At 45.9% G+C, this 14,290-nt stretch overlaps 1 protein-coding gene across 5 annotated transcripts in view; it reads left to right on the top strand.

Moving 5' to 3' along the window:
- RNF212 (ring finger protein 212) overlaps positions 1-14,290 on the top strand; it is a 476,056-nt gene that overhangs the window by 444,007 nt on the left and 17,759 nt on the right. For 4 of the 5 annotated variants that reach the window (XM_063925682.1, XM_063925685.1, XM_063925683.1 and 1 more), the window contains 2 exons: positions 1,882-1,924; positions 2,169-2,229. The exons of the other annotated variant lie outside the window; for it this stretch is intronic. In XM_063925682.1, the coding sequence (XP_063781752.1) occupies positions 1,882-1,924; positions 2,169-2,229 (104 nt within the window). The remainder of the gene's footprint in view (positions 1-1,881; positions 1,925-2,168; positions 2,230-14,290) is intronic. 5 annotated transcript variants of the gene reach the window in all.

Here is a 14,290-nt window from a genome sequence, read left to right as displayed (position 1 = left end):
ACACGTTTGCAAAATTCTACAAATTTGATACCCTGGCTGAGGAGGACCTGGAGTTCTCTCATTCGGTGCTGCAGAGTCATCCGCACTCTCCCGCCCGTTTGGGAGCTTTGGTATAATCCCCATGGTCCTGACGGAGTCCCCAGCATCCACTTAGGACGTCAGAGAAAATAAGAATTTACTTACCGATAATTCTATTTCTCGTAGTCCGCAGTGGATGCTGGGCGCCCATCCCAAGTGCGGATTGTCTGCAATACTTGTACATAGTTATTGTTACAAAAATCGGGTTGTTATTGTTGTGAGCCATCTTTTCAGAGGCTCCTCTGTTATCATGCTGTTAACTGGGTTCGGATCACAAGTTGTACAGTGTGATTGGTGTGGCTGGTATGAGTCTTACCCGGGATTCAAAATCCTTCCTTATTGTGTACGCTCGTCCGGGCACAGTATCCTAACTGAGGCTTGGAGGAGGGTCATAGGGGGAGGAGCCAGTGCACACCACCTAGTCCTAAAGCTTTTATTTTTGTGCCCTGTCTCCTGCGGAGCCGCTAATCCCCATGGTCCTGACGGAGTCCCCAGCATCCACTACGGACTACGAGAAATAGAATTATCGGTAAGTAAATTCTTATTATATAGTGCATTAACGTTTTTTTTTAAAACACATTTTTAATAATCAAGTGCATTCACAAAGGTTAAAAAACAAATAGGCATATCACCAAACTGCAAATTCCCCTCTGGAATAACCATTCAGTCCAAGGCAGCACAATGGATTCCTCCACAGTTCCGGAATTGTGGAAGATGGCACCAAATCTTTATGGACATTCGTGGTATGGCCGTTCAGGGGTTCAAAGGTGAAGTGTCCCTCCCACAGCTTAAACGCGTTTTCGGACGTAATAGTCCTTCTTATACCCAGTGTAATCAAATCCTGTATGCAAGCCTCCTGTGTTTCCGCGCAGAAACGCAGGAGGCTTGCATACTGGATTTGATTACACTGGGTATAAGACGGGAGTGAGGTAGAAGCCTGCCATGCTTCTGATGAAGGACTATTACGTCCGAAAACGCGTTTAAGCTGTGGGAGGGACACTTCACCTTTGAACCCCTGAACGGCCATACCACGAATGTCCATAAGGATTTGGTGCCATCTTCCACAATTCCGGAACTATGGAGGGATCCATCGCGCTGCCTTGGACTGAATGGTTATTCCAGAGGGGACATTGCTGTTTGGTGATATGCCTATTTGTTTTTTAACCTTTGTGAGTGCACTTGTTTATTAAATATGTGTTTTAAAAAATACTTTATTGCACTATATATCATATTTTTTCAAGTTCCAGTTGTAAAGAAGAGCTCCTAATCTTGAGGATCATTTGACCCTATGCGGGTGATATGCAATGATTACTCTGTCCAATTGTGAGTGGAACCAATTAAACAACTTTGGATTCTATTCTGTCTCTTCATACCACACTATCGTGTCTCTTTCTGATTTTCAGGGACTGAAAAAATCCTATATAACCTCCCTGACCAAAGGGAGATTGTATTACGGTTGTGTAAGATTTACCTCTATTTTAGAGTTGTCCACCTATAGTAGCGTCGAGTGATGTCACCTTTCTTGTTTCATTTATGCACTTAAGAGTTTTTTGGTGAAGGCTCTGTGTGTGATATCGCTGGCAGCAACTAAATATTGTGAGCGCGGTTTGGATCACCCTTTTATTGTTATTTTGCAGCAGCCTCTCTGGCTAGGGCTACTGAAAAAAGTGCTTTCCCAGACACATATTGTATTACTCTTATTCGTGATTTCCTTTCTTGAAATGAAAGTGGAGATTACTTATGTTTTACACGTGTACTATATATAAGATGTATTTAGAATGTTTATAATTTATATTTGTGCAGGTTTGAGTCAATGGACTTTGCTCCTAGTGCTCCCAAGAAGAATGTAAGTTGTGTGTTAAGTATAAATAATAATTGTATTCTTTATTGTGGCATTACTACAACTTTTCCTCATGAAGAAACATAGCATATAGGGTGAGGGAGGAGCAAGATTACACAGCGCAGAATTAGACAATGAGTCGGGGAAACCAGTCACCATTACATTATGGACAATTAATTTTTCTCTATTCTGTTTATTGCTTTGATTGTTAAGTAAGCCTATATATTATTTATTCATTTTATGTCTCCAGTTTACAATAGCTGGACCAACTAGATTGTCCATGATAAGTCCACGTCGAGATGCGCATTTGGGTAAGTTAATGCAACTTGCTGAAACCAATTTTATGCTGGTTTTAAAAAAGAATAGTGTGTGTGTGTGTGTGTGTGTATATATATATATATATATATATATATATAATATGCTACTCCAAACGGCGGCACTCCTTGAGGACCTTCAACAGAGCAAAAAATGAAGCAACGGACGCCCCTGTCAGTTAACGTTTCAGTTTTTCAACTTTCATCAGAACAAAAGTACAAAACACACAAACATACCTTTATACCATCAACAATCACCTTTCTGCGTCTCAGGTGCGGTAGCTAGGCGGGTCCGGATGATGGCGTCTGCCGGGCATACGGCGCGCTCCATTCCCCGTCACGGCACCAGTCTCCTCTCACCTTCCCTGGCTCACCAGCGCGGCGGGTCTGGATGACGTCACCCGTTCACTCGTCAGACGCGCTCCTTAGCCACTCCTAACGCCGGTTGCCTGGGAAACATATAAACATAACAAAGAATCACCATCGTGAATTGAATTAAAACTGAGCATCGGGAATCCGTAGGGATCTGCAGTCACAATCATAATCAATATATCTAACACGGCAACACATATAGATCTTAAGAATAAACTTGTTGTATATAATCATTACCAACAAAGTTATAAATAACAATGCAGACCCAATTGTTCATTTAAACCTGCAGGGACAAGGGTGTTGAGACGATAGATCCACTTGGCCTCTCTTCTCAATAATGCCTGATTCCTATCTCCACCCCTAATATTTAAAGGTTGCTGATCGATAATTTTATATCTAAGGGAAGCTAAATTATGTTTGAAGGTTTTAAAGTGACGGGCTACGGGTTGAGACTATTGGTCACCCTCCAGAGCAGCCCGGATGGCGGATCTATGCAACGCCATCCTTTCACGGAACTGCCTGGAGGTTTTTCCAACATAATAGAGTCCGCACGGACATCTAATGAAGTAAATAACGTGTGCTGGTGCACGTGAGAATTTTGTCAATCTTGATAATTTTACCTGTATGAGGATGTGGAAAACCAGTACCTGTCTCCATGTAACTGCACGTAGTGCAGCCCACGCATTTATAACACCCTGGTTTTCTAGATATAAATGTCAAGGGGGTCCCGGTTTATAACCTGAAATATCATTGTGGACCAACCAGTCCTTGAGGTTTCTATTACGTGTATATGAAGGCAGTATAGTTTCCTTCTTAAACATTGGTAAATCCTTGTCTGAGGCTATGATAGACCAACTTTACTTTACAATTTTATTAATATCATTGCTAACCGAACTATATTTTTGCACAAAAGGATTTTTCTGTATCATAGAATCATTCTTAGGTAGTACGGGCTGTAAGGCCTCCCTTCTATTGATACCTAGTACCTTTTCCTTAGTGGCCATCAGCATAGACCAGTCATAGCCCCTGTTCTTAAACTCTACAGCCATTTTGGTGATCTCAATCTCAGTTTGAAGTTGAACCAGGTTCACATACAGCATGGCACTGCAGCTCAAATGGCAATACAGTTTATTCCTGCTTCAACGTCTTGAGGTCATCACCTCATCATCAGTCTGCCCTTTAGGGTTAAGGTATTAGGGTTATTTTAGGGGACTGGGTTAGGGTCAGGGCCAGCAACAGAAATCTTTGGGCACAGTACACCATTAACTTGGCAGAGAAGATCTTTAAAAAAAATGGAACCTTTGACTCACAGGGGGGAATTCAAATGTTTGAAAAGTCGGTTGGGTGTCTGCTTTTTCCTATCTAATAGACAGGAAAAAAACAGACACCAAACCGACTTTTCAAACATTTAAATTCCCCCCATACTGTCAGTGAGCCCGGCAGGTGGTTTTCCTCCTGGGCTACCTGGCTTTTCGTGGCAGGGACATACAGAATAGTGCCAGCGCACCGACAGTCACATGCATAATGATGGCAATACAGCATGGACCACAGGGACTGGACAAAGTGATGGGATAAAAGGAGGGGAGAGGGTTTAGGCGCAGTGGTAGCCAACCCTGGTCCTCAAGAGCTACCAACAGTTCACGTTTTCCAGATCACCTGGCAGGTGCACAGGTGCAGTTATTACGAACTCATATTTTAAAAGATCCACAGGTGAACTCTGTGAGGAGACCTGGAAAACGTGCACTGTTGGTAGCTCTCGAGGACCAGGGTTGGCTACCCCTGGTTTAGGGGGTCTGTAAATTATTTTCCTACTTAAATTCAGCAGTTGGTTCATATACTTTAAAAAGCAATATTGGCACTGTGGCCCCGTTATTTGTGTCCCTGATCCTTGGGGCCCCATGAACCTCAAGGCTCTGCACAAGTGTCCCCTTTGTCCTCCCCCTGTCGCCAGGCCTGCTTTAAAGTGGTACATGAAAACACTGCAGCAGATGCTTACCATATTGGATCAGGGGCAAACGCAGGATTTATAAGTGGGGTTTCCACGTGTGTGTGTATATATGTGTATATATATATATATATATATATATATATATATACATACATACACACACAGGTCGGGTATTTATTATCCGGATACCCGGTAACAAAAATATTCAGAAAACTGGAATATTTCGGCCCTGTAGTGACGTCATGAAGCTGCCAGCCAGGCCCGGCGCATACCGCTCAGCAAAGGGATGCAGAGCAGGTAGGCACCAGGGTGGAGAGGCGCTCTACTCGTTCTGCATCCCCGCTGCTGTGCGGGTCCCTGCATGACTGATGCTGCCGGCTGCCGCTGCGTCTGTGTAATAGGCAGCGGCGCCGGCAGATGTGTGAACTGTGTATGAAGTGCAGCCCCAGTCCTCTCCGGACCAAAACTACAGTGGAGCGGCCAAGACTTCAGCAAGACTCCTCCCCTATTCTCCCTCCAGAGAGTGCAGTACGCAGGCAGGCAGCTGTATGGATACAAAGTTTCAGCTCCTCTCTGGCACTTTTACAGTGGAGCAGGCGCCCAGGTTTCAGCCAGCCCTCTCCTCTCGGTATGCCGGTAAGCTCCGCCCCCTTATGGCCCGCAGCACCTCATATTCCTGCTGCGGCCGCCAACGCCATGCACCTTGACCGCCGTCATGAAGCCCCCAAAGTCCCTCATCATCATCAGCAGTGCATAAGAAGAAGCACGCTCTCCTAGGCCACAGTGAGTCAGGCAGCGCCGGAGCCAGTAAGTCAAGTGACCCGAGTGTGTGAACGCAGCTTTGAGCTTCAGGTCACTGGGCTGGGGGAGGGCACGGGGGCCAGATGGTTAGCATAACCACTGAGACTGTCATCAGTGGTTTGTGCTCTGTCACTGTTTCAAACACCCTCCCTCCCCTCCTGTGTTCTGTCCCAGCTATTGTATCAGCCCCACCCCATGTTCTGTCACTACTCCACCACCCTGTGTTCTGTCCCTATTCCACCCCCCACCCCCCTCACACACACACACATTTTCTGTCTCAGCCATTTTGTCCCACCCCCCCTTTGTGAAGTACGGTAAGGCGCAAATTTACAGTTTGCAGGGGGGCGCTGTACACCCTAGCACCGGCCCTGCTGCCAGCGTCATGACATCTCTGGCATCTGCGGACAATCACAGACAGGTGGGGGAGTGGCTTTGCAGTCATTCCCTCACTGCCGCAGACTCCCAGGACCCGCCGCTGACTCCCGCGGCCCCCGCCGCCAACACACCAGAATATATTTTTATATATATATATATACATATTCTCATGTGAATAATAGTCCAGCACTCCGTTAATAGTAAAGCTGCCTCTGTGGTAAAGCAATGCATGTAGGAAAAAATACAGTGGCAATCTAGTGCAAATAATCAATCGTATATTGAGGTGTCATGAAATATCCAACATTTCAGGGCCCATGTGACAAGCTCTTGGACAAATAGTCATATTTGTGCATAATGAAAATCTGTGCACATGTGCATATTCTGATGGTATAACTGAACTATACCATAATGCACAGACCTAGTTTATTTGTATCAACCCCCGTCCCCCAAAAGTTACCAACCACAGTGTACACTGCTGCTTTGATGGATTAATTCACCTGCTTTCATGGCTCTTATTGGCAGGGCTGTGAAGCCCATTGAATCTCCTATCCAGCATTAGGGATCCTGCCTGGAATGATGACATCCCCTCCCCACAGGCCCGCAAATCGTGGGTATAATGCAGTGAGGGGTGGAGCCTAATGCTGTGAGTGGGTGGAGCTATGATCACGACACGCGATCAGAAGATTTTGGGGGGCCCATCAGGGGGAGTTTCTGGGTACTCAGACCCTCATTTTTGTCCTCACATTCATTATTACGTTAAAACCTTTCAACATGACCCTTTCTATGTGGTAGGAAAGGTGCTGTTCTCAAGATCCACTTAATCTGTTATTGCAGCTATTGTACATTGCTATTTGTCATTTCATTAATTTCTCTAACGTCCTAGTGGATGCTGGGGACTCCGTCAGGACCATGGGGAATAGCGGGCTCCGCAGGAGACAGGGCACATCTAAAAAGCTTTTTAGGTCACATGGTGTGTACTGGCTCCTCCCCCTATGACCCTCCTCCAAGCCTCAGTTAGGTTTTTGTGCCCGTCCGAGAAGGGTGCAATCTGGATGGCTCTCTTAAAGAGCTGTTTGGCACAACGAGGGACTTAGGGGAGAGATCTCCAACTCACCTGCGTGCAGGATGGATTGGGATCTTAGGCTACTGGACACTGAGCTCCAGAGGGAGTCGGAACACAGGTCAGCCTGGGGTTCGTCCCGGAGCCGCGCCGCCGATCCCCCTTACAGACGCTGAAGACGGCAGAGACGGAGGTCCGGAAACAGGCGGCAGAAGACTTCACAGTCTTCAGAGAGGTAGCGCACAGCACTGCAGCTGTGCGCCATTGTTGTCACACGGCTCACTGACATGGTCACGGAGGGTGCAGGGCGCTGCTGGGGGCGCCCTGGGCAGCAATATAAATACCTATTTGGCAAAATAAATACATCACATATAGCCATTAAGGCTATATGTATGTATTTTAACCCAGGCCAGTTCTTAAAAATCCGGGAGGAAAAGCCCGCCGAGAAAGGGGCGGAGCTTATTCTCCTCAGCACACAGCGCCATTTTCCCTCACAGAAAGGCTGAGGGGAAGGCTCCCATGCTCTCCCCTGCACTGCACTACAGAAACAGGGTTAAAACAGAGAGGGGGGGCACTTATTTGGCGATATAAATATATATTAAATGCTATAAGGGAGGAACACTTATATAAAGGTTGTCCCTGTATAATTATAGCATTTTGGTGTGTGCTGGCAAACTCTCCCTCTGTCTCCCCAAAGGGCTAGTGGGTCCTGTCCTCTATCAGAGCATTCCCTGTGTGTGTGCTGTAAGTCGGTACGTGTGTGTCGACATGTATGAGGAAAATGTTGGTGAGGAGGCGGAGCAAATTGCCTGTAATGGTGATGTCACTCTCTAGGGAGTCGACACCGGAATGGATGGCTTACTTGTGGAAGTACGTGATCATGTCAACACGCTGCAAGCCGGTTGACGACATGAGACGACCGGCAAACAAATTAGTACCTGTCCAGGCGTCTCAGACACCGTCAGGGGCTTGTAAAAACGCCCATTTACCTCACGGACACTGACTCCAGTGTCGACGGTGAAGAAACAAACGTATTTTCCTTTAGGGCCACACGTTACATGTTAAGGGCATGAAGGAGGTGTTACATATTTCTGATACTACAAGTACCACAAATAAGGGTATTTTTTAGGGTGTGAATAAACTACTTGTAGTTTTGCCTGAATCAGATAAATTAAATGAAGTGTGTGGTGATACGTGGGGTTCCTCCGATAGAAAGTTATGGGCGGTATACCCTTTCCCGCCAGAAGTAAGGGCGAGTTGGGAAACACACCTTAGGGTGGATAAGGCGCTCACACGCTTATAAAAACAAGTGGCGTTACCGTCTCCAGATACGGCCGCCCTCAAGGAGCCAGCTGATAGGAAGCTGAAAAATAGCCTAAGAAGTATATACACACATACTGGTGTTATACTACGACCAGCAATCGCCTCAGACTGGATGTGCAGCGCTGAGGGGGCTTGGTCGGATTTCCTGACTGAAAATTTTGATACCCTTGACAGGGACAAGATTTTATTGTCTATAGAGCATTTTAAGGATGCATTTCTATATATGCGTGATGCGCAGAGGGATATTTGCATTCTGGCATCAAGAGTAAATGTGATGTCCATATCTGCCAGACGAAGACACGACAGTGGTCAGGTGAGGCAGATTCCAGACGGCACATGGAAGTATTGCCGTATAAAGGGGCGGTCCATCGGACCTGGTGGCCATGGCAACAGCTGAAAAATCCACCTTTTGTTACCCCGAGTCACATCTCAATAGAAAAGGACACAGTCTTTTCAGTCTCAGTCCTTTCGTCCCCATACGGGCAGGCGGGCAAAGGCCAGTCATATCTGCCCAGGGGTAGAGGAAAGGGAAGAAGACTGCAGCAAGCAGCCCATTCCCAGGAACAGAAGCCCTTCACAGCTTCTGCCAAGTCCGCAGCATGACGCTGGGGCAGTACAAGCGGACTCAGGTGCGGTTGGGGGTCATCTCAAGAGTTTCAGCACGCAGTGGGCTCACTTGCAAGGGGACTCCTGGATCCTACATGTAGTATCCCAGGTGTACATTGGAAATTCGAGATGTCTCCTCCTCACAAGTTCCGGAAGTCTGTTTTACCAACGTCTACCTCCGACAGGGAGGCAGTATTGGAAACAATTCACAGGCTGTATTCCCAGCAGGTGATAATCAAAGTACCCCTCCTACAACAAGGGAGGGGGTATTATTCCACACTATATTGTGGTACTGAAGCCAAACGGCTCGGTGAGATCTGAAATATTTGAACACTTACATACAAGCGTTCAAATCAAGATGGAGTCACTCAGAGCAGTGATAGCGAACCAGGAAGGGGACGATATGGTGTCACTGGATATCAGGGACACTTACCTGCATGTCCAAAATTGCCCTTCTCACCAAGGGTACCTCAGGTTCGTGGTACAGAACTGTCACTATCAGTTCAGACGCTGCCGTTTGGATTGTCCACGGCGCCACGGGTCTTTACCAAGGTAATGGCCGAAATGATGATTCTTCTTAAAAGAAACTGGTACGCTTTCCTGATAAGGGCAAGGTCCAGAGAACAGTTGGAGGTCGGAGTAGCACTATCTTTAATAGTTCTACGACAGCACGAGTGGATTCTAAATATTCCAAAATCGCAGCTTTTCCGAGGACACGTCTACTGTTCCTAGGGATGATTCTGGACACAGTCCAGAAAAAGGTGTTTCTCCCAGAGGAGAAAGCCAGGGAGTTATCCGAGCTAATCGGGATCCTCCTAAAACCAGGAAAAGTGTCAGTGCATCATTGCACAAGAGTCCTGGTAAAAATGGTGGCTTATTACGAAGCAATTCCATTCGGCAGATTTCACGCAAGAACTCTTCAGTGGGATCTGCTGGACAAATGGTCCGGATCGCATCTTCAGATGCATCAGCGGATAACCCTATATCTAAGGACAAGGGTGTCTCTCCTGTGGTGATTACAGAGTGCTCATCTTCTAGAGGGCCACAGATTCAGCATTCAGGATTGGATGCTGGTGACCACGGAGGCCAGCCTGAGAGGCTGGGGAGCAGTCACACAGGGAAAAAATTTCCAGGAAAGTGTGATCAAGTCTGGAGAATTCTCTCCACATAGATGGAGTTAAGAGCAAAATTATAATGCTCTAAACTTAGCAAGACCTCTGCTTCAAGGTCAGCCGGTATTGATCCAGTGGGATAACATCACGGCAGTCGCCCACGTAAACAGAAAGGGCGGCACAAGAAGCTGGAGGGCAGTGAAAAAACTGCAAGGATTTTTCGCTAGGCGGAAAATCATGTGATAGCACTGTCAGCAGTGTTCTCTCTGGGAGTGGACGACTGGGAAGCAGACTTCCTCAGCAGGCATGACCTCCACCCGGGAGAGTGGGAACTTCATAGGGAAGTTTTTCCGCATAATTGTGAACCATTGGCAAAGACCAAAGGTGGAAATGATGGCGTCCCGCCCGAACAAAAAACGGGACAGGTATTGCGCCAGGTCATGAGACCTTCAGGCGATAGCTGTGGATGTCCTGGTAACACCGTGGGTGTAACAGTCGGTGTATGTGTTCCCTCCTCTGCTTCTCATAACCAAGGTATTGAGAATTATAAGACATAGAGGAGTATGAACTATACTCGTGACTCCGGATTGGCCAAGAGGGACTTGGTACCCGGAACTTCAAGAGATGCTCACAGAGGACTAAGGGCCTGGGGAGCTAAGAAGGGACTTGCTTCAGCAGGTACCATGTCTATTCCAAGACTTACCGCGGCTGCGTTTGACGGCATGGTGGTTGAATGCCGGATCCTGAAGGAAAAAGGCATTCCATAAGAGGTCATACCTACCCTGGTCAAAGCCAGGAAGGAGGTGACCGCACAACGTCATCACCACATGTGGTGAAAATATGTTGCGTGGGTGAGGCCAGGAAGGCCCCACGAAGAAAATTCAACTAGGTCGATTTCTACACTTCCTGAAAACAGGAGTGTTTTGAGCCTAAAATTGGGGTTCTTAAGGTTTTAAGTTTCGGCCCTGTAGAATTTCTTCCGGAAAGAATTGACTTCAGTTCCTGAAGTCCAGATTGTCAAGGGAGTATTGCATATACACCCCTTTTTGTGCCTTTAGTGGCACCGTGGGATCTCAACATAGTGTTGGGATTCCTTAAAATCATATTGGTTTGAACCGCTCAAATCTGTGGATTTGAAATATCTCACATGGAAAGTGAACATGCATGGACAGTGACCATGCTGTTGGTCCTGGCCTCGGCCAGGCGATTGTCAGAATGGGCGGCTTTGTCTTACAAAAGCCCATATTTAATTTTCCATTCGGACAGGGCAGAACTGGGACTCGTCTCCAGTTTTCTTCCTAAGGGGGTGTCAGGTTTTCACCTGAAACAACCTATTATGGTGCCTGTGGCTACTAGGGACTTGGAGGACTCCAAGTTACTAGACGTTGTCAGGACCCTAAAAATATATTTATATATATATAGTTTAGGATGGCTGGAGTCGGAAAGTCTGACTTGCTGTTTATATTGTATGCATCCAACAAGATGGGTGCTCCTGCGTCTAAACAGACGATTGCACGTTGGATCTGTAGCACAATCCAACTTGCACATTCTGTGGCAGGCCTGCCACAGCCTAAATCTGTAAAGGCCCACTCCACTAGGAAAGTGGGCGCATCTTGGGCGGCTGCCCGAGGGGTCTCGGCATTACAACTTTGCCGAGCAACTACGTGGTCAGGGGAGAACACGTTTGTAAAATTTTACAAATTTGATACTCTGGCTAAGGAGGACCTGGAGTTCTCTCATTCGGTGCTGCAGAGTCATCCGCACTCTCCCGCCCGTTTGGGAGCTTTGGTATAATCCCCATGGTCCTGACGGAGTCCCCAGCATCCACTAGGACGTTAGAGAAAATAAGAATTTACTTACCGATAATTCTATTTCTCGTAGTCCGTAGTGGATGCTGGGCGCCCATCCCAAGTGCGGATTGTCTGCAATGCTTGTACATAGCTATTGTTACAAAAATCGGGTTATTACTATTGTTGTGAGCCATCTTTCAGAGGCTACTTCGTTTTGTTATCATACTGTTAACTGGGTTCAGATCACAAGTTGTACGGTGTGATTGGTGTGGCTGGTATGAGTCTTACCCGGGATTCAAGATCCTTCCTTATTGTGTACGCTCGTCCGGGCACAGTACCTAACTGAGGCTTGGAGGAGGGTCATAGGGGGAGGAGCCAGTACACACCATGTGACCTAAAAAGCTTTTTAGATGTGCCCTGTCTCCTGCGGAGCCCGCTATTCCCCATGGTCCTGACGGAGTCCCCAGCATCCACTACGGACTACGAGAAATAGAATTATCGGTAAGTAAATTCTTATTTTCACATTATTAGTAATTATTATTATTAATAATAATAATAATAATAATAATAATAATGTTTTTATTATTATTATCGTCCTTGATTTATATTGCACCATGAGGGTTTGCAGCTCCTTACAAAGTACATAAACAAATGAGCAGACAAGAAAACACTGACTTACAGTACAAAACATTGTAGGACATAGTTTATAAACATTGCTACATCAGTGGTTATAACACTGAAATAAGCAAAAATCCTAAAGCTAAATACAGTATTAATGGCACTATACTGGAAACTACTGAAAAGGAAAGGGATCTAGGAGTCACTATTTCAGATGACTTAAAAGCAGGTAAGCAATGTAACAAGGCAATGAGGAAGGCTAGTCAGATGCTTGGCTGCATTGGGAGAGGAATCAGCAGCAGAAAGAAAGAAGTAATAATGCCACTGTATAGGTCATTGGTACGGCCTCATCTAGAATACTGTATTCAGTTCTGGAGGCCATATCTTCTAAAGGATATTAATACATTAGAAACTGTACAAAGGAGGGCAACTAAAATGGTGCATGGCCTACATCACAAAACATACCCAGAAAGACTAAGAAATCTCAATATGTATAGTTTGGAGCAGAGAAGGGAAAGGGGAGACATGATAGAAACTTTCAAATATATGAAGGGTTTTAACAAAGTCCAGGAGGGAAACATTCTCCAAATGAAGAGAAGCAATAGGACACGAGGACATGCACTGAGACTGGAAGGGGGGAGGTTCAGGGGAAATTTGCGGAAAAATTATTTCACAGAAAGGGTAGTGGACAAGTGGAATAGCCTCCCATCAGAGGTGGTAGAGGCTAAGACAGTAGAGCAATTTAAACATGCATGGGATAGACATAAGGATATCCTTACAAAGAAATAAGGATCAAATAAGGTTAGTGATAAAAAATAATATAAAAAAAAAAAAAATAAGGGGCAGACTAGATGGGCCAAGTGGTTCTTATCTGCCGACAAATTCTATGTTTCTATGAGTATTTAGTAGATGATAGTATAAGTAAGGTAGGAGAAGCACATGAGGGAAGAGGGCCATACTTGAGAGGGGAAGCGGTTATATGACCACCGGTCACAATACCAACGCCTGGATCCCGGCATCTGAAAATCCCGCCGGTCTGCATACTGACCAACAGGGACTATTCCCATTGGTGGGTTTCCACGACACCAATAGAGTGGGAATATAACCTGTGGTGAGCACAGCGTGTCACCAAGCCCGCAAGGGGCTTCGTTGTGCTCGCCCCCCCCTGCCGGCCATGTAACAGGCCGTATCCCACCGTCGGTATTGTGACTGGCGGTCTCCTGACCGCTGGTCACACATACCCAACCCCTTACATTCTAAAAGAGTAAAAGTATGAGGAGTAACCCATATGCTGGAAACATCCTTATATTGTCCTCTCCAGGCTTAATGGTCTGCAGAATCCTGAATCTGATTCAGGCACAGCCATAGTGTCAATGGAAGATGATTAGGTGGCAGACAAGGTAGCCTGGGGTACCAGTGTTTGAAACTGGTGGGACTGATGAGTAGGTAGGCAAGATTTCAGTTGACTGGTGCTCTTCTGTATATGGCCTCTATGCCCTGTAGCACTGTATAGTACATACTGTAGCACAAAGCTGCAATGTCAGACAGTTATTAAATACACATGTTCAGGAATTTCAACTCAGACCAGCTTGTTTTTTGTACACACTTACAGTTGTCAGTCAGCAGTACATTATTTTCCTGTGTCAAGTTTTGAAGTTCAGTTTTATTTCCTATACTGCTAGTGTCAGTGTACATGACAAATGAACTGTCTGGCCGATAATACATACATAATACATAATTTTAATGGTGCCAAATCATTTAGAACTAGACCTGATGCATTGGTTTGCCTCTAACCTTCAGAAGGGATGTACTACATTAGCCTTAGCCTCAGTAAAAAGTTAAACCAATAAATATCCATAAAAGAGACCTCTATCTGTAATAACATATCAGCTGGCATTTCAAACAAGCATTACAGTCAAGTGAATGTTTGGAGGGGTGATGGACTATCTGTGTGTCCGCATAGCCACCTCCTAGGCACCTCCCAGGAGTGCCCAATATATTTTCAGATTAGGTTCAGGCCCACTGTAACTAAGGTCAATGAGTCAGATTGCAG

The sequence above is a fragment of the Pseudophryne corroboree genome, chromosome 6 (assembly GCF_028390025.1).
Source record: "Pseudophryne corroboree isolate aPseCor3 chromosome 6, aPseCor3.hap2, whole genome shotgun sequence".
Lineage (NCBI taxonomy): Eukaryota > Metazoa > Chordata > Amphibia > Anura > Myobatrachidae > Pseudophryne > Pseudophryne corroboree.
This window is presented reverse-complemented; position numbering and strand designations above follow the sequence as displayed.